The 24,199-nt window shown below is 39.3% G+C and overlaps 2 protein-coding genes, 1 long non-coding RNA gene and 1 pseudogene across 4 annotated transcripts in view; all 4 read right to left on the bottom strand.

Moving 5' to 3' along the window:
* Nucleotides 1-24,199, bottom strand: part of LOC110058575 (putative skeletal organic matrix protein 2) — a 28,691-nt pseudogene that overhangs the window by 2,013 nt on the left and 2,479 nt on the right. The window contains exons 4-10 of the transcript XR_016206264.1: nt 15,772-15,966; nt 14,832-14,987; nt 13,985-14,167; nt 12,150-12,309; nt 3,706-3,900; nt 2,723-2,878; nt 330-524 (exon numbers count right to left, since the gene is read on the bottom strand). The product of XR_016206264.1 is annotated as a putative skeletal organic matrix protein 2 (transcript). The remainder of the gene's footprint in view (nt 1-329; nt 525-2,722; nt 2,879-3,705; nt 3,901-12,149; nt 12,310-13,984; nt 14,168-14,831; nt 14,988-15,771; nt 15,967-24,199) is intronic.
* Nucleotides 8,393-11,788, bottom strand: LOC149115729 (uncharacterized). Its single transcript, XR_016206262.1, has 3 exons — nt 11,648-11,788; nt 10,714-10,846; nt 8,393-9,580 (listed from the first exon to the last, which is right to left on the bottom strand). It is a non-coding gene; the product is annotated as an uncharacterized LOC149115729 (long non-coding RNA).
* LOC149115728 (uncharacterized) lies at nt 16,055-19,100 on the bottom strand. Its single transcript, XM_089285947.1, has one exon. The coding sequence runs from the start codon at nt 18,389-18,391 to the stop codon at nt 17,477-17,479; it is 915 nt and encodes a 304-aa protein (XP_089142073.1). The 5' UTR covers nt 18,392-19,100; the 3' UTR covers nt 16,055-17,476.
* Nucleotides 19,246-24,177, bottom strand: LOC149115727 (calcium-responsive transcription factor-like). Its single transcript, XM_089285942.1, has 5 exons — nt 23,090-24,177; nt 21,327-21,478; nt 21,104-21,214; nt 20,792-20,938; nt 19,246-20,125 (listed from the first exon to the last, which is right to left on the bottom strand). The coding sequence occupies exons 1-5, from the start codon at nt 23,334-23,336 to the stop codon at nt 19,424-19,426; spliced, it is 1,359 nt and encodes a 452-aa protein (XP_089142068.1). The 5' UTR covers nt 23,337-24,177; the 3' UTR covers nt 19,246-19,423.

The following is a 24,199-nucleotide window of genomic DNA, read 5'->3' as shown; positions in this document are numbered from 1 at the left end:
GGGGTTTCTTTGCGGAATAATAAAACCAAAACACGTCACCTTTACAATTCTGTGAACGAAATGTTTATTCAGGCGAGAGTTAAAAGCATACTTAAAATATCTTTTGCGACATGTCCATTCGCGGACACTTTAGCTCAGTCACGGTATTTTGAGTTATTTTGGCCAAGTGCAAAATGGCCTGGAAATTGAAGGAAACCCGAAAAATATACAGTGACTAGAAAGATAACATCAAAGATTCATAATAAACCATAACGAAATTGAAAAATTGACACTAAACTTTTCAAGCACTTCGCAGCTTCTTTAAAGAAGTCACTTTTCAAGTTAATTACCTGCGCAGTCAATGCACCCTCTAATAAAGCCATCCAAGACCTTCCCAGACTCGTCCCGGTATTTACCGACCGCGGAGCCACAATGTGTTGTACCGAGGGAATTTCGATCCGTGGCACACGTCTGTATAAACTGATTCGTGCTGCAAGAAGCCGCATCACGCTCGGCGCAAGCGTAACACTGTGTTGGACCAGCATCTGTTGGAATAAAAAAAGCGGCAAGTCGTACTGAGGCGAGTATTGAATAATATTTCCACTCCCCGATAAATATTTCTATCCAAGAGGGTTGGATATAATCCGCACTTCTTGCCGGGAAAAATTTGTTTGGATGACAAGGATTGAAAATTTAATGATTTATCAGACCAATGATAACTGTTAAAAATCGGAAGTTTTAAGTTTATGATGCGTTTGGCTATCGACAAGTATATAATAACAACCAGTATACTCTCTCAGTATGTTTAGGGGAATTTCTTATATATTTCAATACTAAAAAACGACCGAGATTAACATTGCTATATAAACAAATCGAAAATTCTCTCGAAATATCGCATTCCCGTATTTGCCAAATACAATAATACTTTGAGAAACAGCAGACGTTCCAATTTCTAATTAAGTCTAATTTATTACTAAAGTTAGAGTATTTTGTATTACCAGGAGCCATAATCGGGGACGGAGACCGTAAGCGCGCGCCATTTCTAGTATTGGGGTTGTCCCCATGATATGGGACAATAATTCTATTTTTAGAACAAATTGCGCCATCGCCTCAGGCACACGCGCGTACATGCTGCGAGGATTTTTGCGGATGTCGCGCGGGGGAAATGGCGTCCGAAATTCTCGACATTTTCCATGTTTTTGGCCCACAACTCAACGCGTTTACGTCTGTTGGAATTTTGCTTAAGTATTTTCGTCGTAAGTTGCTTCAGTTTGAGTGAAGTAAGACAGTGTCGAATTTAGGTATGTTCCGCTTTAAGCTTATATATATCGCTGACCAAGTTGTGTTCCGACGGATGCTTCTTTTACGTTTACATGAGCTGTACATTACTCCACTTATTTAATTTCACATATGTTGAAGAGCTTTTCCATTACACAGCAAAAAACTAGCTGAATATATTTAGATATAGCAGAGCTTCAGGACTTCATAGTTTCCTAGCTCCTCTTGCCACACGCTTGCGAGGAATTTGTTAGTCTATCGCAGCTGAAAAGTAAAACAAAATAATTGCTAGTTTGGTCAGTTTGATTTTCGCCTGAATTGTAAGCAACGCTTGATGTTTCATCAAGGTCCAATAACTTTACGTCCGTAGATACTGCTCAGTTTTATTCGTGTAAAAATCCAGTGAATTCTCTGTTGTCGATGAATGAGAACGTCCGCCGATGCGTGTTTTGTACAGTCACGGTAAACATGACAAATTGTGCTTCCGCCGCACTTTCGTGTGAAAGCGTACATCGAACTCAAACAATAACTCTATAGTTTTAAATATGTTTAAGATTGATAAATGTTTGAGAACGTATTAGAAGCTAAGCTGAAAATATGTGAATAAAGGAGAAATAATCAGCAAAGTTACGATGACGCTTTCTTTATTCAATTTCGAATAACGATTTCGATTTTGTTGATCGAGTTATCAAAACTCCTTGTCTATTTTCATTTTCGTAGTGTAAAACTTCACTATGCTTATGTTGAAGAAACAGCATGATGTTAGTAGCCTTTTTTGCGTTCGTGAAATTTGTTGTAGCATCTCAGCACAAAAGATAACGAAAGAAATCTTTGTCAAGCTTTGTTGACAATTGAAAACACCGACTCGGACTTGAAAGTGCACGAGCTGCACTATACAAATGAGCTAATTGTACGCGTCAGACTCACCAAACAAGCAGAAACAATAAGAAACCATCAAAACAGGATTTGGTTATGATTAACCATTGTCTGAGAAACTCACAAATTAACTCGATACCAGAGTAGAGAGTTTTCTTGCTATATTCTTAAGTCAGAACAAACGCAAAAACATACGCGTAAGCTTACAACTAGCGCGAGCAGATCTTATCATTCATTCCCAGCGCGAGATTGAAGTCTTGTTTTCGACCCTGAAAAACCCACCTTTTCCGTTAGCTCAGAGCATAAAACTACATATAAGCGTCCTGGTTCGTATTCCCTGCCTTATTCCCTGCCATCGCTATGAAAAATACGTAAGAGAATCTCTCAAGGTCTCTCAACTCTCAACATTTGATCACGCAACGTGACAACATCCACGCGAGAGCCCCCGACATGTGCGTGGATCCGCGCGGATATATGACGTCAGGATGGCGCAATTTGTTCTAAAAATAGAAATATTGTCCCATATCATAGGTGCGCGCGGATCCCAAGACTTACGGTCTCCATCCCCGATTATGGCTCCTGGTATTACCCTCTGGTGTAAACACAGTGATTGCAGCTTGTGTCAAAGTTGGAGTCTGGTTGTTGCAGTTGCTATCAGTACAGCAGTCCATCTCACACTTCAACAAAGTCCAGAATGCCCGTGCTTTAAGAGCGCCGCCAAGAGCGAAACATGCTGCTTTTTTATCTGAAATGACAAATGCAAACGACAACCCTTATCTGTAGTTAAAAAGCCTGCTAAAGTACAACACAATTTCTGTATTAGTTGGTGGACAACTGGGCCCTACCATTTTCACCCACTGAGTTGAGATAAGGTTTTTTTATACTTTTCCGGAACTCATCGTTACATACATAGCTACAGAGATACATACATCTAACTAAAAAACTACTGAAAGGAGAGATTGGCAATCTGGAGGTAGTCCGCAATTTTTCCACGAAATTCCAGAAAGTTATAAGTTTCATTGATTTTGTAGCCAAGAAGTCCGAAAATTTTAGTTAAATGGTTAGTGCCCATTTCACAAGTCAACAAGCAAGATTTGAGATTAAGCAGTAGAACAGCTCAAAGTACACTTCCCTCTCAAGGCCCTTGTTTGAATTCAGGTTTATTTATATTTAAAATGTTACCTGAGGAGTTAATACGCTCCCGAATTAAGCATGAAAAAACACAAGGTAACAGCCAATATTTGTAAAGGAAAAGCAATCGAATCTGTGGTTTCGTGAGTGAACGAGAAAAAAGCATTTGTTTGCCTTACTTGCGGCTTCATGTCGCATCTGGTTGTAATGGTCATTAATACAATTGAAATCTTTAAGTGTTCAAAGTTTTCTGAATCTCACAGCGTTACGTTATAAAACGATTTAAAAAGGCACATTTTGTTTAGGGGTGGACCATCAACCTAAGAGATTGGAAATTTTCACTAGCTTCTCATCAATTCCTCATTAATTTATCATATGTATTATTCCTCCCGTAAACGCACTGCTCTAATCTTTGATTGCTACTAGTTGATAGTTAATTACCTGCACAATCAATACACCCTCGAATAACGCCCGTGTAGACGAATCCATACGCGTCGCGATATGTCCCAACAGCTGAACCACAATGAGTTGTACCGAGTGAATTTCGGTCAGTGGCACACGTCTGGCTAAACTGATTCAAGATGCAACTAGCTTCATCATTTTCAGCGCAAGCGTGACAGACTTTTGGACCAGCATCTTTAAGGATGATTAACAAGGAGACAACAATAATGGTGAAATGATTCTGATATTCTATTTACCATTGTCAAACAATAGCCAACAGTAAATTATGTTAAGCACGAATACACAATATAGATAAAGTTAGGCGAAGTCGCACTTGATCCATACACGGGACTTGTATTCTTTTAAATTTCATTCGGTATTTAAACATTTCAGTAACATTGCTACTCCTCTCCCTAACTGAGAGCCGAGATTACCACTTTCAAAAGCAGTTCCATTAAATAAAGAAATACCGACCTGGGTATGCATTTGGTGAAGATATACTGACACCCCCCAGCTGGAGATTTTATGGGTTCCGTTTAGTAATGAAAGTAGTACTAACAGTAGTGTTGCTGCAGCTCCTCCTACAAGAATTAGCTGTCTGAGATTGGCTTAGCAGTTCGATAGATACTTAGTTACGTTTCTGGTTAGAGATGAGCGCTATAGGAGTTATTAGTCTTGGCCAAGAACACATCTTCGGCCAGAACTCGTGTCAAGTCACTCGGTCAGGCACCGAATAGGGCGCCAATCAGCCTCAAGCTAAGACCAAGCGACTTTGGATCTCTGCAAAGGCTCTCCAAAACGATAACTGGTATACATGTAGTAAATGATTTCAACTGAAATTATGTAAAAAGGAAACGACAGGACTTTGACCTAAATGAATACTCACCAACTGCGTGTTCAAGAAAGCAGAAGATTACAAAATATATAACGGCATTCATGTTTGCAGCCATAATCGTTTGACTCGTTGCAAGTATATTACTCGTCGGTGCTGTACGTCAGCTAAAGGTCTACGCTTTGAGGTGTGCCTCCACGCTGAAGCCAGAAATGTGGATAAGATGTCAAGCAGCGATCCAGGTGTAAGCGTCGTTCAAATGGTAAATTACTTTGCTGCATCACCGTCATAAATCACCTGATCATGGTGTTCAGCCAATCACAGAGCGCAGGGCGTTTGGGTGTGGATGTTTATTTTGAGAACGGTTTTCTAGAAAACAGCTAATTATGATGACATAATTAAACCGCTCCGCCAGAAGGTGGGAGAAACGTTAACATTGGGAAAACCATTGACAAAAAGAGCTCTCCAATGTTGTCGTCGTTGTTTTCCTCTTTACCGTTTTTCGATTTTTCTAAGGAACGAAACAGAATTAAAGGTTGGAAATCGATTGCTTCGAGTACCCAGTAGAGATCAACACTGCATGTGATTTTCCCAGAAAGGCAGGAAGTCCTAATCATGTGAGCCACTCACGCTTGACTGAGACAAACTTGTATAAACATGCTTTCCCAGAAAACTGGAAGCCCTTAGCATGGTCTGCGAAAAACTAGAAATTTTTCTCTTTTCCAATGTAGAAAGTACAGCTTCCATCTGTAGACTAGACAGAGAGCAACGAAAATTGTTCGCGGTGTTCGCTAGCGATCAAATGCGGCTCAATCACCGAATAGATCGCTTAAAGTGCACCTAACCCCAAAATTTTTTTTTCGCTAGAACGAATCTACTTATTATTTGAAATAGTTCTGCGAAAAAAATTTTTGAATTCCGTTAAATCCTCGATTTTCTGTGCCACGACGAAATCTCGAAAATAGCTGCAAAACACCGCCATTTTGTTTCACGACCGAGTTTGAGGAGAATGGGTCCGGCGGCTCTTGTGACGTCTACCCAGGAAGGTTGGATATCTCATTTCCTCTCATTTCCTTCAGGATGGTGCAATACACATTCGAAAAGTGCGCAGAAAACGCCTTCCAGAGGTGCTATCGGCTGTTGCAGCAATATTCCAGATTTAAAGAAAGATATACTGTACAATTTACTGACGATGATCGGCTAATGGTGCAATAAAGACGTAAACGATGGTTGATTTTGTCGAACCGAAACAAGCGAACTGAATCTGTGAGAACCATTGAAGAACTCTCACTGGAATTTGTTCCGCAGACTTTCGAACGCTATTTTCATAAATTTTCTGCTTAAAGCTAACCAGAAATTTGTAGAAATACTACCTACAACCTATATCTTGCAATCCCGCAATATTTATAACATAACCGGCAAAGTTGTGTGATCCGGTCATGATCAAGAAGCGTTGTACTGATATGTAAATAGATCGCAACTGTACGCCGCTAACCAACACTTATTTCTCTTTCGATTTAGATGAAAGTCGAAGATTAATCCTCTAGAATTACATGATAACAAAATTGTTAGACTCACAGAGTTTTTCGAAGGTTTGGAAATCAGCAGTGCGACAAAGATTCTGTGCAATAGCGTCGAAAATATGACCGCGTGACATTATCTGCGGACCGCTTAGGGAACACATCCTTTTCGCTTATCCGACGAATTTCACTGCAAACTTTGAGAACAATTTACATTGGTTATTTGGAGTTACGACTTAAAACGTGTGACAATGTGAAATCGGTAATTGTATGAAATGTTTCCTTCCGCCTTACTTCCCGCAGCTTCAAAAATACAGGTCCAAACAATACGATTTTCAATCGATCGAAGCCAATGTTTTGGAGGTCATTAAGTCTCGAAAACTGCAACACGTACGTCGCTCTTATAAACATGAAGCATTCAACTGAAAGTAAAACACAAACTGGATTCAACAGAACCTTGACAAAATACATTCTCGGTAAGGACAAATGTAAACGGGCTATAAACACGCGTGGGAATCTTATGTTTAGTTGACGAAATTACCATCCAAAGCAGTCCTTGAGTTTTCTTTCCTGCTTTTCGTTTGCCGGCTCCTCCACTTCGTATCTAGCTTTCCATTCCTAATATACAAGCAGCTCGTCCGCAAAGACGTCTTCCCCGTCGTCGCTTGAAATATTGTAAATTGCTCTCAAAGCTCTAAGCAGTGAGTTCACAGTTGTCGAACGTGCTCGATAGAAGTTTATTTCGGAGCCTTCCGAATCGAAACTTAACTCTGACTCCAGTGACGAAAAAGAAATGATTCTGAGACAAAACTTGGACGTTTTAGTCCCAAAATACATCGGAACCATTAGTTTTGCGTTCTATTTTCTCGAGCAAATACAGACAGTTGACTGAGGCGCTATTGTGTTTGGTTCCTGGGTAGACGTCATCAGGTACCGCCGCCCCAGACTCCCTAAAACGCGGTCGTGAAACACTTAATCGCGACTTTGAAAATCGAGGATTCAACCAAATTCAAAAATTTCTTCGCCCAAATGCTTCAAATAAAGTCTAGATTTGTTTTAGCGAAAAAAAAATTTGGGGGTTAGGTGCACTTTAATTAGCCTCCGATTCAACAGAATGCACGAAGTACTAAAATAAAGTTTCGGTCGAAAGCAGTGATGTTAATTCCCTGTAATGCACGATTTCAACTTTAAACTTTGTCCAAACGTAAAATGTTTGGAGACCAAACACCATACATCAAACATCGTTTGATGACCAAACATTTTCCCGTTTCTTAACCTTGTTTGATCTTGTTTGATCGTGTTTGATAAAATTTCAATGTCGACAAACACTTAGGGTGCGTTTCTTTAAGAAAATTCAAGATTGGATTCTGAAATCCGAAAGAATCCGAAAACGGATTTTGCGTTTCTTACTAAACAGATGAATCCAAGATCTCTCGGATCATGGCGCGTCAAAGGAACCGAAGAATCTACTCCCAGAGTGGATTCTTCGTGAGAGTTGACGAGGGCGCAGCCCGAGTCAACCATCACGAATAGAAATCGAGGCGAATAATCTAATTGTTTTAATATATTTCAGTACACGAGTAGCTCAGCCAATCAGATGGTAACATTTGCATTGATATACTAGTAAAATTCTACCTACAAGTGAAAGCGCAGCCCGAGTCAACCATCACGCATAGAAATCGAGGGCGAATAATTGTTTTAGTATAAATTTACTAGTCGTTCAAAACTTTATCTAAATCCTCTTCACAGACACTTAGAAAACGCCAAGAGGCGGCCGTCATTTTGTTAACAAGGGCACACTGCTACGCTACTCACTATCTATCACAGATTAGTATAAATCTACATACCGCTCTATCACGAATGCTGTTCTCTGATTGGCTACGCTACTCACCATATATTCTGTGATAGATAATGAGTAAACGACATACCTAACTGACAACACGTCATGTGGCTATCAAATTGTAATTCGTATGCTCCAATAATACAGTTCTACTATGAAATGCACCTTGTAAAAACGTACGACAGCCAGAATTTCATAAGCCTCAAGTCAATTAAGGTAATAGGCATATCTCAATAACTGCGTAAAGTTCCGATAGTAGCGACCCTCGTTACTTTCGGAATAAGCAGCCTTTGGGGGTCGCTACTTTCGGGGAGTCGTTACTTTCGGGGAACAAAAATCGTTTACAAGTAGAGCTAGGCTCGATTACCAGCCGCTTTTCTGGGAAGGAGTTCCGCAGGGAGGAACGTAGACCGGACTCGAGAAAGCGGCGGAAATCGAGCCTAAAATAGAGCTGGCGCGAACTTTTTTTTCCGAAATAAAAAATGAACAACGGAATTTAAAAAAGAACAACATTTTGTTTGCATTCCATATGTATAGATTGTGTTTCATTCATAATACGAAGGTAACAATGATAAATACAGCAATAATAAAATAAATCAATATCAACACCAATAAACAAATGAGACAAAATTCGTCTATCCAGTGTCATGTTGTAACTGCGACGTGAGTGGGCTCCAGATGTCTTCCTAGATTGTATTGTCAGTGGTCGGGACGAGCTGTATTGGTTTGTCTCTCAGTTCTTTCGGGGTCGCTACTTTCGAGGGGGGGGGGGGGGGGGGTCGCTACCTTCGGAGGGTCGCAACTTTCGGGATTTACTAGCGGCCACAAAAAATTGACGTTAATTTCGGGGGTTCGCTACTGTCGCTACTAACTTACTACAGTGTAACTAACTAACTAACTAACTCATAGGTGTACATGGAAGCACAATTTTTCATGTGATATATCAAACACGAAAGACCCTGTTTGACCACATTTCCAGACAACGAGAAGAGAGTTGAAAATGCGACGCGCAGCAGGGTATTTTTGACGAACTTCGACGTGTTTGGAAATATGGTCAAACACTGTCTTGAGAGTTTGATATATCTTCTCAATCGAAACTAAAACTAAGGAGAAAACGGAGAAATAAACTCGTAAAAATCTATGCTAATTAACATCAAATATCCAAACATCGTCACGGTCATGATTTCCTTTGTTTAAACTTGATGAATTATTAATGAGTTTGAAAAAGCTTTCAAGAAAGGAAGTCACATCAGTGATAATGGTTAGGGATTTCTGATTAGCACAGATTTCCTAACGATTCTATTAATTGGTTCCTTTTTTCCATAGTTTTACTTTTGACTGAGAGGATATATCCCTTTCAGATAGTATTTCGTCACAGTTTTGAAATTGAACACGTCGCATTTCAGTCGTCGACTACGCATCGTTTCCTGACACTCGTGTTGGATATTCTATATATGAACTGAGCACTAATACGAAACGCTACAACAAAACTACGCCTAACTACGGGTTGCATATCTTTCTGCTGTCACTCGAAGTGGTAAAAGATGTTGCCCATGGCGAGTGCAAAGGTAGTAAGTACTACAGCACTGAACAAGATGTGATTTCCCTCTTGGCCCGATGCATCATTGTAGCTAGCAGTTGGGGTCGTTGGAAATTTTCCTTTAACGGTTGAAGTTCGCGACCCTGCAAGTGAAATCACACAAACAGGAGAATCGCATCTTAAATAGAATAAAGTGGAGTAAAGAAGTCTTCTCGTCTTGCATGCCGTACTCTGAGCATACGGCACAGAGGGTCTATTATAGGGGGTCGTACATTTCGCAAACCACCATATTTTGTTCCTTCGAAACCGTAGACAGCTTTCGTTTTCTCCAAAAAACCGAAACCGTCTCACTACATGTAGTAGGACGGTCGATATTTTAACAGTGCTTGTTAACACATTCTTTACGAAATGTTAGCTCAATAATCGTATTTCTACTCACAAAGACCACAAGATCTCAAGAACAGAACGAATTGTTTCTGACTCCATTCACTGAGGAACCAGCGAGCAAAACGTTTTGACGACGTCCAATGGGCTGTTCACAAACACAAAAATTGTTCGAAATGTTTATAACGAAGGATAAATATACAAGTTTTGAGGGTTCCCTGTTTGAATGATCGTCACAAAAACACGCAAAATCAGAAAACCGGGAGCTAAATTTATGATTTCCCGCCACCGCACGACAATTTCTCAACTGTAAACCATTAGATAAATGTGAATGTACCCGCAAACCGGAACCCAAAATTGGCTTAAACCGCCAAAAGGCCTGAATGTAATAGACTCTCGATACAGTCATGATACATGAACGTAAGTCATCGGTGCTCAAAAAAAGAAAAAAAAAAAAAAGAACAAAAAAAAGAACAAAAAAGAAAAAAAAAAGATAACCATGATCCAAGAGATGTAAGGAGTGATTTAGATGTTACCACAAGCATAATACTTAAAACTAGCATCTTTCGATGCATAATGCATACTATTATGTGAGTTTCCGCTCCATGTATACTCAAAAGGTCAATAATTTAATCAAATGACTTAAGTCAGGTTCCTCGAGAGCCCGTACTAGCTAAAAATGCACAGACCGCTCTCAGCTGAATCGGAATTGGAAATGCATTGGCAAAGTTCCTTGTGACAAATTTATATGAGGTTTGGCTAATGATCATGATCATTTGCCGAAAAAGTTAATAAATAAAATAAACAAGCCCTCTGGCAAAAAATTCCGTAACTGTGTTATTTGCCATCACGACTAAAACATATAAACATGATATTAATCCTTCGAACTCACCTCCACTTCCGGAGTATGGCAGGGTTGGCTTTTGAGTATTACACTTGCTGCCGGTACAACACACAACTTCACATCCTACAACGTTCCACTTTTGATCTTCTTTAACCGATGGCAGCACAAGCTGTCTTCTCATCTGAAAAGAAAGAAAGATAAAAAATTATAGCCTCAGGCAATACACCACCTTTCAGCAATTGTGGTCAGGCTTATTTCAATCGCTTCACAAACATGGTCAGGCAAGGGGTGGATCCAGGATTTTTCAAGAGGGGAAGGGGGCTGGCTGGTACTTTGGGGCAGCAGAATCAATGGGGCACGTCCCCAAAATATTGCAAATTGAGAGTCGTTTAACTAGAAATAGTAGCAACGCCACAAAGCAGAAATTACAGTGAGGTACCTGTCCAGAGAGTTTGCCGTTATTTCTGCTATAATATTCACAATCTTTTGAATTTTTTTTTATGTTTTGCCTCTCCAAAACGGGGGTGGCTAGGCACCCATTCCCCCCCCCCCCTCCCCCTAAATACGCCCCTGATGGGTCGGGATACTTGAATTACAAACAGCTTCTCTTTACGCCAGCGGTATACATGTGAATGGCTATTGGTGAATAAATGAAATGACAAAAATGTTCGGGACTACTCGCATGACAAAGGATCGCGTCCGAAGGTCCAACAAGTAATGCTTCCAGATACTCACTTAATGTTATCAGAACTGTAGACCAACACCGTCAAAATAAACTAACAACTGAGAATTCCTGATTTCCTACATGTCAACCTACAGTGGCTAGTAAGTTTAGATAACATCATCAAAACTACACTCGCACCCAAAGGTGTCTGTTCAGCAGCCGATTGTCTTCGTTAGGTTCCTGCTACCCAAGGGATCGACTTCTTTGGGCCTGTTTCAAATTTGTATGGAATTTTTACATATGTCTTCTTATAATCACCTGTGCAGTCAATGCATCCACGAATAGCTCCTTCTCGGGTATATCCTTGATCCTGACTCCGATATCGTGTCACCGCAGAAAAACAGTGCCTTGTGCCAAGCGAATCTCCATCGTCTTTACAAACTTGGGTTTGAAGCCGAGTGTCGCATGTTCCTCCAAGGCTAGCACGGCAATAGTGACACTGCAAACTAGGCCCAGAAGCTGTCAAAAATAAATAGATTGAAAGCTGTTACTCAAGGCTGGACGTAAAAGAAGGTATGCCACTATTCTTAGTCTTTTTTGCGTGTGTGACGAGCAAAATTGTTTCCTTATTGGAGGAAATCCTCCAATATTGATTTTCTCCGGTTGAAAACACCGAACAAAATTGAAAGCATGACCAATTTTTTTTAAGATGCACCGTACGTGAAATAGCAGCCTTGTTTTTTCTCCAAAAGGGCAAAAACTCGGTCCGTTTAACTTACAATATGGATGTTGAATTCGGTTCGTCAGAAGTATGTGTTACCTGGGGGTAAAAACACAGGTATGGCGGAATCTTCCAACAGGACTGGGGTCTGGGTGTTACACTTGTTTCCAGTGCAGCACTCGATTTCACATTTTTTCTAGGGACCATCCTTTACGTGCTTTAAGAGCGCCACCAATAGCCGCACAAGCCGCCTTTTTGTCTGCGACAATCAATTAAAACAGAAGCAAAAGAAAAATTGAGTGAATACTCTTCAGAGGTAAACCGAGAGGGAGAGGCTTATACAGCCAGTTATCCGACTATCATAACAAAACAAAACAACAGCAACAACAACAACGACAAAAGGGTTTTTGGAGGTCTAAGTCCCTTCTGGTTGATATAGTCCAACGCCACAGATCGTAGTGTCGTGGCAGTTAGCTCTTTCATGTCGTCACTTGCAAGGTGGGGCTCGATATTCCAGTATGCTTTTTCAAAGGTCGCCATGACATCGATAGGAGATACTTTCTGGGAAGTGCAAACTTCAAACCATGACAAAGGACCAGTTTCTGGAAGAAGGATAGCTCGTGCGAGGAGATGTTCATGATATGTTCCTCAATATCCGTATCTCTGTATAGTAACCTACCAATCTTGCGGGTATGGGTGTTGATAACCTCTTGTTGAAATTTCCTACTAAGGGTCGTCATTATTCGAAAGATGCTGATATAACGCGCAAGGGAGCAAGTCGCTCGGATTTCACAGTAGACGGCGTTGATCTCCCTGATCTCGCATTTTAGGGCAGCGCTCTCTTTGGTTCGTAACTTAAGTTCCTCATGGCCGACATCCTTGGCAAAGGCTGCAGACGATTTCTTCCACTTATATTTCCTTCCTTTGTCATCTTGTGCAAAGGTCGGTATGAGATCGAAGTTTTGGCAAAGGCGTAGAAACTCAATAGATCCATCGCTAAAAAAATGTTTTTTTGCTTATCTGCTCGAGTCTTCGAAACAGAGAAAGCTGATTATCTCGTTTTAAAGTCTTGATCAATAACTATTTCTTAAAACATAAGCAGGCGAATATTAACGTTAAAAGACGACGTTTCGGCGTCATCGTGACACCATTCTCAAGGCAAAGTGAATAAATAATGCGAAGATTTGATTTCTATTCAGTCTCTACAAATTAGCATAATAACAAAGGATCACAAGTTCTTCAAGTGAATACCTTTGGGCGAATCGAGTCCGTTTGCACGTTTAGGGATGGGTTAAGTTTTCTTATTAAAAGCATCTCCTTAATTAGGTAATCAAATTTGTTAGAACATTTAGTATGTACGTGAAATTGTTCTGAAAGACAAGGAGGTACGTTCAAGTTATGTTCGCTGAAATAATGTTTTATCCTTTTTATGTTCGCTCAATTATTGGTCTATCCTTCTTCCAGAAACTGGTCCTTTGTCGTGGTTTGAAGTTTGCACTTCCCCAGAAAGTATCATCTCCTATCGATGTCATTGGCGACCTTTCAAAAAGCATACTGGAATATCGAGAAGGGACTTAGACCTCCAAAAACCCTTTTGAAGGCCATCGAGGAGGTGGGAAATCGAGATGACATAGTTGTAACAACAACAAAGTAACAAAAATAAAAACAAAAGGTAAAAGACAATGAGTGAATCGCGTTTTTTTCGACCAGTTTTATTTTGTTACGATAAGTTTTGTTTTGCAGTATCCTCTGCACTATTTTATGATGTTGAATCAGTCCATAATTATAAATAGCGCCAATATTAGCTTTTCGAATAGAAATACCCACCCTCTTCCGAAAATAGCAACCCTCGGGAAAAGTGGCACTTGGGAAAGGTGCCTAAAATCCAAAAGTAACTACCAAATGGTAAGTGCTTGAAATGTCGCTTATCGTACCTGTACAATCAATGCATCCTCGGTAAAAAGCATCAAGAACATCACCAGACTGGTCCCTATATTTACCAACCGCAGAAGCACAGTGAGTCTTGCCGAGAGAATGTTCACTTGTACCACAATACTGAGTTGCTTGATTCCTATTACAGCTGGCTACATCACCCTCTACGCAAGCATTACACTCGGCTGTTAGAAATGAAACGAAGTAATTGTGTGTCTAATAACCATGCTGAACAGACCATATTTCTGTGTGTATTAGGTAAAGTCTGCATGCGAGCCAAATGATCGTGACTCATCAGGGCGGTGCTTATCTCCAGTTTCAGTGGCACGAAGCAACAAGAATATTCCTACTCCCCACTGGATGGGATGCTAGTCCATCGCAGGGTTGCCCCCAGCATTAAATTGGCCGGTACCTATTTATATCTTGCCCAAGAACACAATACCAGATCCCCGGCCAGGGTTCGAACCCGGACCACTCGATCCTGAGACCAGCACATTAATAATAGGACACCAGGCCTCCACTCTGTGTGTATTAGTGCTCACAAAAGTGAATGAAGCAAGTGTAAGAGAGTTAATCCCCCATGTAGGCCTTATTCCCAAGGTAGTCTCCCTAAGTTATTTTTAGATCTCAATCGGTTTCGGAATCACAGGAGGGTCTAGAAATAGCCAATCCTGTGACGCGTAGTTTGTTCACGTGGACAGCCCAAGTGGCTTTAACGTATTTTTCATCTTCCACGAAAACACCCACGCAAAGTGCGTGCTAAAATATTATCGCTGAAAGAACTGGATACCATGAACTTCACACACTTATTTATTTTGTTAACGAACCACCCGTATTTTTTTGTATTACCTGTTGGTGCGAACACAGTAAAAGCAGCTTTTGACAGGGTTGGGGTCTGTGTGTTACAGTTGACTCCCTGGCAGCACTCTATGTCACATTGCTGTAGTGTCCAGTTCTTACGTTCTTTCAGAGCGCCGCCAAAAGCATAACACCCTGCTTTGATATCTAGAACATTAAAATAATATTTATTAAACGTGTTTAATTTAAACGGCGCACCGAGGCAGACAGGGTAGATTTAGGGATTGGGTATGAGTTTTCCGGTTTTGACCAAACGTAGAAACACACCGTAAAAGAAAAAAAAAGAAAAAAAAAAAAAGAAGAAGAAGAAAAAACCTGTCAATGCCGTTAGTGTTAATAACAAAAGAGGTGTAGATTCACAAGAAGGAATCGAATGACTGAAACGACAGTAGAACTTTTAGCGTAGTGCAAGCCAAATGGAGATTATATGCGAATGCATTCCCAATCGTTTTTAACCGTATAGCTTCATTTGAGGCCGTTTAATATCTCTGGAACGAAAAGAGATGTTTGAAAGAGTAAACAGCATTTTACTTCTCACATAGACCACTTGTTTATGTCTAAAAACGGCTTAGATAGGAAAGATGCGATTTTCGTCATAGTACTACTTTAAGTGTATAAACACTGTGTATAACAACATTAGGCTAGGTTGGGCTGAAGTTATAGGTTAAGTAGGCATGCAACCAGCTCGAAATTAGCATAGTTTTTGTTTTGTGACCCATTATAAATGTAAAAATTTTAAAGTACTCTTGAATAAACACCAAAAATGCCTACATCGAATCCCCTAATGTGCCGCCGAAGCGCACCAAAAAAGGTACTACTTTTCACAGATATACACAGTACTAGTAAACTGAAAATATGATGTCCGCCAAATCATCAGCTGCCTGAGCAACCTTTGTCGCTGTTATCTTGTTTCACGCCCTGTGCGCCTCACCTGAACAATCAAGGCATCCTCGAATGAAGCCCTCCTGAACGTTCCCAGCCATGTCCTGATATTTGGTCGCCGCAGAGGCACAGTCAGTTAGGCCGAGCGAATCTGGATCTGTAGCACAGGATTGGCTTTTCTGATTGGCCCGGCAAGTAGTGGCGTCACGCTCCGTGCAAGAATAACACTGTTTTGTCCAAACAGCTGTGGGGAGAGAAAAACAAAACAAAGCAAAACAAAACAAACAAACAAACAAACAAACAAACAAACAACAACAAAAAACAAATTAATAGTTTTCTTATTTATTTATTTATTTTTTTAACACAGCCTCTTTTTGTCCATTAGCTGAGACCATACAGCTTTTCGTGCTGGTATCAAATGTGGCGTGATATCTAGTAGTAGTCGTCTCCATATCTCAGAATGACGTGACGTCATACAGCCCCGTTCCGATGCGACTTCGGACCTCGGAAAAATTATGATATGTGGAAAATAAACATGGCGGACGATTGTGGGAAATCAGTGATAGCTTTGCAACTAACAGCTATTATTGCGGCGGAAAAGTGACGGTAAGCGATGGATTTTCTACATTTCTCTTTTCTACGGAACTCAGTATCTCAAGATTTTGACTTAAAGAAATACAGGCATACAAACGTCGTTTTGAAATATGGTACGTGGCCCCATACTTCAAAATGACAACCTAAGAAATAGCAGTTTCAGGGGCTGCAAAAATATCATAAGGAACTATAGCCAATAATTGTGATCAACTGGTGGCTTCTGGCATCCTCATAAACAGTGAAGGTGGATTTAGGGATTTGGAAATATGCAACAAGGAACTATAGTCAATTTAATGAGCAAATTAAGGTATCAGTCAAATTAAATGTACTGAACACAGCTATCCAAAATGTAGTTAATTGCCAATGTGCATTACAATAGCTTAAAAGTCGATGAAAAGCTAATGTTTTAGAACAGAAATTAAAATGTCAAGTATTCTTCCAACTAACAATCAAGTAATAAAATATTAAACTAAGAGGCACCATGGAAGATCTTGTTTCCGGTACACTGTTAACAATGTACACAAACGGTATGGGATCATACAAACAGATAGTATTAGATTTGATCAGAAGTCTCATCATATGGAATTAAACCTGACAAATGCCTTCTCCTTCACTTTCTGGCAATTTTATGTGTGCTTAAACACCTAAATTCTGACATCCTTTAACAAAGAAGTGAAGTGTACTAATTTTTACTCATTCCCAAAAAAGGTAATTTTGTGAGGGTGAAAGTGTCAATCACACATATTTCCCTATCAGTGTATTTTTTTCAAACATGAATTGTTAATCTTGATATATGTTTACGTAGCAGGCTAACCATCCAAGAAAATTAATATTGACAGCTACAAATAGCTAGACTAAACTTATAGCCATAATAGACCTTTCCAGTAGGTCAACACTACATATTCATGGTGTTAATTAACAATTCTCCACCTCTTTCACCAATGCTGAGGTAAAAAAAAGCATTATTGTTTTGATGTATACCATGTACACGATGCAAGCTGAATAAGCAGCCATAAAATTTGTTCCTCAGTAATCAAAGTGAAAAGGGAAGCCACTTTAACCTTTTCTCCATTTGTTCAGAGGTGAATAGTACTTGCTATTCACCTCCCAAGCTAGCCAATCAGAATACACAGAAAGCACTATTAACTTGTGGGTATATACTAATGATGGTTATTTTCGGTTGACTTATGGAAATGAGCTTTTCTTGCATTCTTGCCCCTGCATGTGTCACATCTCCACCTCCTCTTGCTATTTATCACCCAGTTAGGAATGTCGACACAGGTTGGATGATACCAGCCATCACACTGAAAACACTGCACATACTCCTGGTTATCATTTGGCATTCTGCAAACACAGAAGATATCCACTGTTGCTTTGCTGTTGTGTACATAGTATGGTACTCGCCTTGTTGTTTTTGGAAAGGGTACCATCTCCAGTGAGTCGAGGCAGTTGACATAATGTGCACGCATCTTTTCTTGGTCATATGATTGTGTCACTGGGTCTATGCCATGGCACAAATCTGTTGCAAATGCTAGTGCAAACAAGCCACAGTCACTTGAGTTGATTTGCTTTTGAATCTTCTCATTTGTAAACAGTATGGAACCCCCAGTATGCATGAGCAAGCGACAAGAATGGCGGATGGCAATTGGGCTAACTCTTTGAAACAAGTTGTCATATACCTTGATGGTTCCAGGCCTACAAGAAATGGTACTGAGACATACCCAATGGTTGCCAGTGTTAATTATTTGTACAAACTCACTTATAGCTAGGGCCACCAGTGTACCAACAATAGCTGGGTCATGCAGACCATCCACAAAAGGAAATTTTGTTTTTAGTAGTAACTGGCCTGCATGAATCTCAGAGTCACACAACCAGTTTGTTTTCTTCAAAATGTGGCCTCTGGCATCCTCATAAAGAGTGAAGGTGGATTTAGGGTCATTTGGGTCCTGGATGTGGACCCATGACTTTGTTTCAGGAGAGTTGTCATCTACAACAATAACTGCAGGTCTGGAGTGTGGAATTGATTGATGGGTTGTTGGTTGTTGGTTGTTGGCTTGTTGTTTTGTTGGCTGCATGCTAGTTTGGTTGGTAGTTGATTCTTGGCATAGTTGGTTGTTGGTTGTTGGGTTTGTTGGTTGTCAGTTCCTTGTTTTTTGTTGAATTGGTTGGGTTGTGCTTTTTGCTTTTGTTGTTTGGCGGTTGTTGTTTTGATTGCTGTTTGGTTGTTGGCTTGGTTGGTTGGTTTTTGACTTGGTTGGTTGCTAGCCACTAGCTTAGTTGATTCTTGGCTTGTTTGGTTTTTGTTTGTTGGCTTGGTTTGTTGTTGGTCACTTGTTGTTTGTTCATTCGATTGTAGGATTATTGGTTCTTGGCTGGATTCACTTTTGGTGGCTGGTTTGGTTGGATGTTGGCTGTTTGCTTGGTTGTTTGGTGTTTGTTGGTTAGTTTTTGGCTTGGTTGGTTGATGGCTAGTTGGACTATTAGTTGTGGGCTCATATTTTGGTTTCTTGAAATGATTGGCTGTAGGTACATGTACTTCATCTTTTGTTAGTGATAATTGCCGTTTTTTAACAGCGGGTTGTTGGGTTGTGAAGTGTGGCATTAGTGGTAGTTGCTGTGTTCTTTTTCTTGATTCTGTGGGATTTCTTAACTTCTTGTCTTTCTTTTAAATGTTTCCATCAACTGGTAAACTAGAGATAAATATTTGAGCATCATTGTTCAGAATTTTCTTATTACAGCTTTGATGGCAGACAGACAACACAGCTTCCTTGAAGTTTATTTATTTATTTGTTTATTTATTTATTTATTTATTTATTTATTACAATGTAAAGGCAGACTTACAAAACTGAGTGACCAGAGAGAAGAAAAAAAAATAAAATAAAATAAAATAAAATAATGAACAAAAAAATCTCTTAAAAAAAGCCATAGGGATAATTTGTAGAAGAGTTGCGTGACCCCATATAAAAACAAATCACCTCATAAAATTATAAACATTGCAATAATCTCACTACAACTGTAAGTGCACGGAAAGGGGGTCAAAAACATTCTTGTATTGTGCATGTGCATAATAATATTCTATGTCATAACAAATTATTGCATCAAAGACCTTACAAACCTTCAAATGTAGACTCAATTGCATTGATTTCTTCATGGCAAAAGTCTGTCATAAAGTATTGGGGTTTCCATATGGGATTCCAGGCACGGAAGATTTTCAGTCCTTCCTCTATTGCAGCTTTTGTTTCCTTTTGGGTTATAAAAGCCCCAACCACTGTGTAGTTAACATTGGTTTTAACCACAAGGAAGAACAGTGGAAGCTCATATCTCATGGTCTTGTATGTGGCATCCAGAAGCATGATTTCATCTCCATATCTGCTCATCAAATGCCTCTGCCAAGCTGTTTGATGAAGAAATAGGAGGTTTTGAGTGATATGAGCTTCAACACTGCCATCTGTGTCAGAGGTGTTATTAGATGCAGCTTCCGTAGGGGAAAGGGAGCAAGGTCTAAAGAAAAAGAGATCCTCAGGATTCTCTTGCTTCCACCCCTTAATTTTCTCCTCAAGATTTTCCTGGTCAACTTTGGATAGCATCTGCTTTACAGTTGCCTTGTACATGTGGTTTCTGATATCCACATCCTTGGGATGATAGCGCCTGTTTGTGACTGGTGGGGGATTCTGACCAGCAAAAAGCTCATTCTTGACATAGTGTCTCAAGTGCCTTTTCATTTCGTCAACTGTTTTGACCCCTTCACCAACAAGTGTGTGGAGTTTTTGAACCAGGCTCTTGTCAATGGGTTGTAACATACCACCAATCTATAGAAATATCAATAATATTTTTTTATTATTATTAACAATAAAATGGTAATTATTTTTCAAATTGGTCAGTGAAGTAAAAATTTGGCTAATTTAGAAAATATTTTTGTCACTGTCTGCAACATTTTTCTATATGTTATAATTTTCAAAAAATATTAATACCTATTGTGCAGTTCCAGAAAATATCCATACTCCTCCCACAGAAGGGATTAGAATTTCCTGCGGGGTTGGGGGGTTCTGTGAGACCAAAATATGACGTATGAAGCTTAATTGGAATTTCCAGAGGGGTGGGGGGTTCTTAGAAAAATTTCCTTCCATCAGGGAGGTATGGATATTTTCTGTAACAACACATTGCAGCTTTAAGCCTTTCCTATTTTATCTGTGGTCTTGAGGAATGACCTTACTACAGTGTCAGTAGCGAAAACATGATGCCTTGAATTTAATTTCTAGTGCACATGTGAACAGATCTGTCTTTTGACATCCTCCTTCTTGTGTGATGGGGTTATAATAATAATAATAATAATAATAATAATAATAATAATAATAATAATAATAATAATAATAATAAATATGGGGTAATGCTAGAAAAAAAAAATCCAAACAAATTTGAAATTACAGTAAAATTAGCTGATCACTCCGTACTCTATTAAAAAACTTTCTTTATACCTCTCCTATGACATGATCTTTGTGGTCCTTCTCTATGGGTAGGTTGATGTAGATTCTCCTTTCAAACTGTGGCCACATTCCATTTTTAATATCCCCCCTGAGTCTATCAGACATGTCCCTCCTGATTCGCTCTGTGTTATCCAAAATCTGCATGACAAAGATGTAATTATATTCGTTGTTCAAACATCACTGAATAACAATAAAGTTTTTGAAAGGAATTAAAATGGAGGTGGAAAGTTAATATTTTCCTTTAATTTTTTTTTTTTTTTTTGTTCCATGTTTTAGACTTGCTGTGGAGTTTTAAAAGTTTACCTTATATCCTGGAAACTTTATAACTTCTGACATTAAGATCTTTGCTGGACAGCCAAACTTAATTGTGTCTTGGGGTAGAAACCTCCTTCCTCTGAATGAATGATCACCTTCCTGAAATGCAACGTTAAATGTCAAGCTTAAAAAAGAAGTGTTTTAAGTTGGTCTTTTGACATTTATTTATGACACAACATGATATAAATGTGAATTGCCTTTCGTATTTTACCTTTTGTGTAGAAGACTTGGCCTTTTCATTTTTCTTCCTGTCTGGCCCATGCTGGCAATCAAATATTTTTGATCCAATAATCATGTAAGGAACTCCATCAAAGGGTAGTCTCTCTCCTTTAAAAAAGATTTTTCTTGGCTTTCCAAATGGATCTATCAAAATATAATACAAAACTCATTCATTAGCATTATTACTTGATTTAAATGGATGGACTGTTACCTAGTTTTTTTTTTTTAACAAAAAATGGTTGAAGACTTTATCATTTAGGCGAGAATTCAATATTTTGGCAGGCTTCACACTCATTGCTCAAACAGCAAACATCAGGGCAATGTGCCAGCAAGCACATCATTCTGTTGGTCATCTTGAGTTTTTCCAAAACAATGTGATGTATCCCTATACTCTGTTTCCCCTGTACCCCTGGTTAAGGGGTCGTCATTTGTACTTCGCACCACTGCTTACATAGCTCCTTAACCTTTATATCCAGAAAACATTCGTACACCCTACCTGACCATCCCATTCCTCCCTGCCTTTTGGGTAGATATCAGTTCAGCTTGTCCTTTCCGTAATTGTTTAATTATTTGATAACCTTTTAGATTCTCTGTGGGATGTATGTGATGGGTTGAGGAGTATTTTCTCAAAGGGATAGAGTTTGGAGTGTGCCAGGTGCATGACCTTGGGGAGTAGAAGTATTAATTGCAGAAAACTGGGGGGAAGGGGTTACTTTCAAATATTTGGGATAAACAGGTATGTGCCACTCAACAGGGTAATTTTTTTTTACCTCTCTGAATCAAGAGCAGGGTATAAAAATCCCCCTTGCTCTCTGAAAGAGGGGTAAATTTTACTTAAGCTTAAATGATTCTGGAAAAGGGTTGATTTGCCCATTCTCCCTGATTAGTCATTTTCCCTAATTGTGTATTCCCACTTCCATAGAACTGTTCTGTTACAAACATGATTATGTTCCAGTTCCAGTGTTACATAAAGTTTCAATATTTCAATATGCAAATCTTGCTTCCACAGTTGCCATATGGTGTTATTTATGAATATATATAATTACATGGTAAAAACTTGATGTAAGCAGGGAGTAAACTGGAAGAGTGTAAATACATCAGTTTTTATAACTGAAATGGTCATCCTGCATAAATATGTTTCACATTTATGCTTACCTTTAACATTATTAGTAACTGTTAATCCAAAGGGTCTTGGTAGTAGCAGGCAAGTCAAGAATTAAAAGAAAATGAAATGACAACTTTTCAGTTTCAAAGACATGTTTTGACAGAAAGTGCTATCGTCTTCAGTTAATTGATGTACAAAGTGTTGGAAGTTGAATTTATAATAAATAGAAAAATGCTAATTGTGACAAAAAAATGAAGCAAAGCATGAAAGTGTGAGAATTCAACTTCCAACGCTTTGTACATCAATCAACTGAAGATGACAGTGGGTTCTGGTGAAACCAAATTTTGTGGTTTTCTTTATTACTATTATTATTATCATTATCCTTATCCTTATCATTATCATTATCATTATCATTATCATTATCATTATCATTATCATTATCATTATTATTATTGCTGTTATTGTTATTGTTATTGTCATTATTTTTTCCTTCATGCTTATTTTTTGGGACAGGGTCCCGATTGTCTGAAACAGGGTCGTTAATTCATCTCTTTTTGTCTGGAAAAAGGTCCTTGTATGTATGGCACACCCCCTTAGTAAATTTAAGGGAGTACAACCCCCAACCCCCTACCGGGAGAACAAGGTCTTACCTCCAGATCCAAACATTTTGTCAGATTTATAGCAAGAAAACTTTGTCGTGGTTTCTTGCTCGTATTTCTTCAGTAACAGTATGGCTTCCTCAAGCGAATCAACATATCCGTAGTTTGGGTTTTCAGGGCTTTTAAAGATCTCCTGCCATGTGCTCGCAGGGTTTGAAGAGTCAGCATTTGAACCACCAGGACCAAGCGAACTGCTTGCTTCCTCCTTCTTCGAGGATTCATGTTCTAGGTTATCCATGATAAAAAGGCAGCGCCAAGAGTTTTTTTTTTTAATGCCTTAATAACAGCCCATAAAATTAATCTTAATGAAAGTTCGAAACTCGTGAGCACAAAAGATTCACGAAAGCCTAAAAGATCATAATAATGCACTCGCTATGACTTTTTCGAAATTGCCCGCGAAAATACCTGCAGTGTCTCTTGGGTTGGCGGAAAACTATACTTCGTCTATTCGGCAAACATTCGTCGGCCATTCGGAACTTATCGGAAGGTCACTTTCATGTATGGCGCCGATTCCATACTTCAAAATGACCAACTCGTTTTTTGTTCTGAGTTGATGATCGTAGGTTTTCAAACTCGTTAAGACTCGTATTATTTATTTAATATAAAGCCACTATCAAATGATAGATTGGTGACAAGTCGATGTGAAATATGTACTTGAAGATGAAAACCTGAGCCATTATATTATCTCTTGAAAACCGTAAAAGTCGTAAAAGGCTGTCTCGCTCGGCGAAATAATGAGACACATTATCCTTGCGATGGCAAGCGCCTATATTTCTGAGAAAACGTAACGTTTATAGCCAATGTTAGGCATTTAACACGGTGGTGCGACGGGTTTTGAATGAACCCGAAATGGAGCGACGATCGCTTCCGAAGAAGGTCATAAGAACAAGAGAGAACAAAAACGTTTGTTCCGTTTGTGCTTGTGCTTATACTTGTGTGGTGCGCGTCCCCACTATGGTGTCCTTGCGCTCAGTTGTGCTTGTGCATATGTCGTACTGAAAACCAGGCTTTAGGCATTAAACATTGGATTGATCTAATTGCCTCTCGTTTACAAACATAATTAAATTTGGTCACTTTTACACAAATGTTTTGTATTCAGTA

Source organism: Orbicella faveolata, unplaced genomic scaffold, assembly GCF_042242905.1.
Source record: "Orbicella faveolata isolate gen_17 unplaced genomic scaffold, um_ofav_v1 contig_13, whole genome shotgun sequence".
NCBI lineage: Eukaryota > Metazoa > Cnidaria > Anthozoa > Scleractinia > Merulinidae > Orbicella > Orbicella faveolata.
The sequence above is the reverse complement of the archived record's forward strand: the minus strand, read 5'-3'. Positions and strand labels throughout refer to the sequence as shown.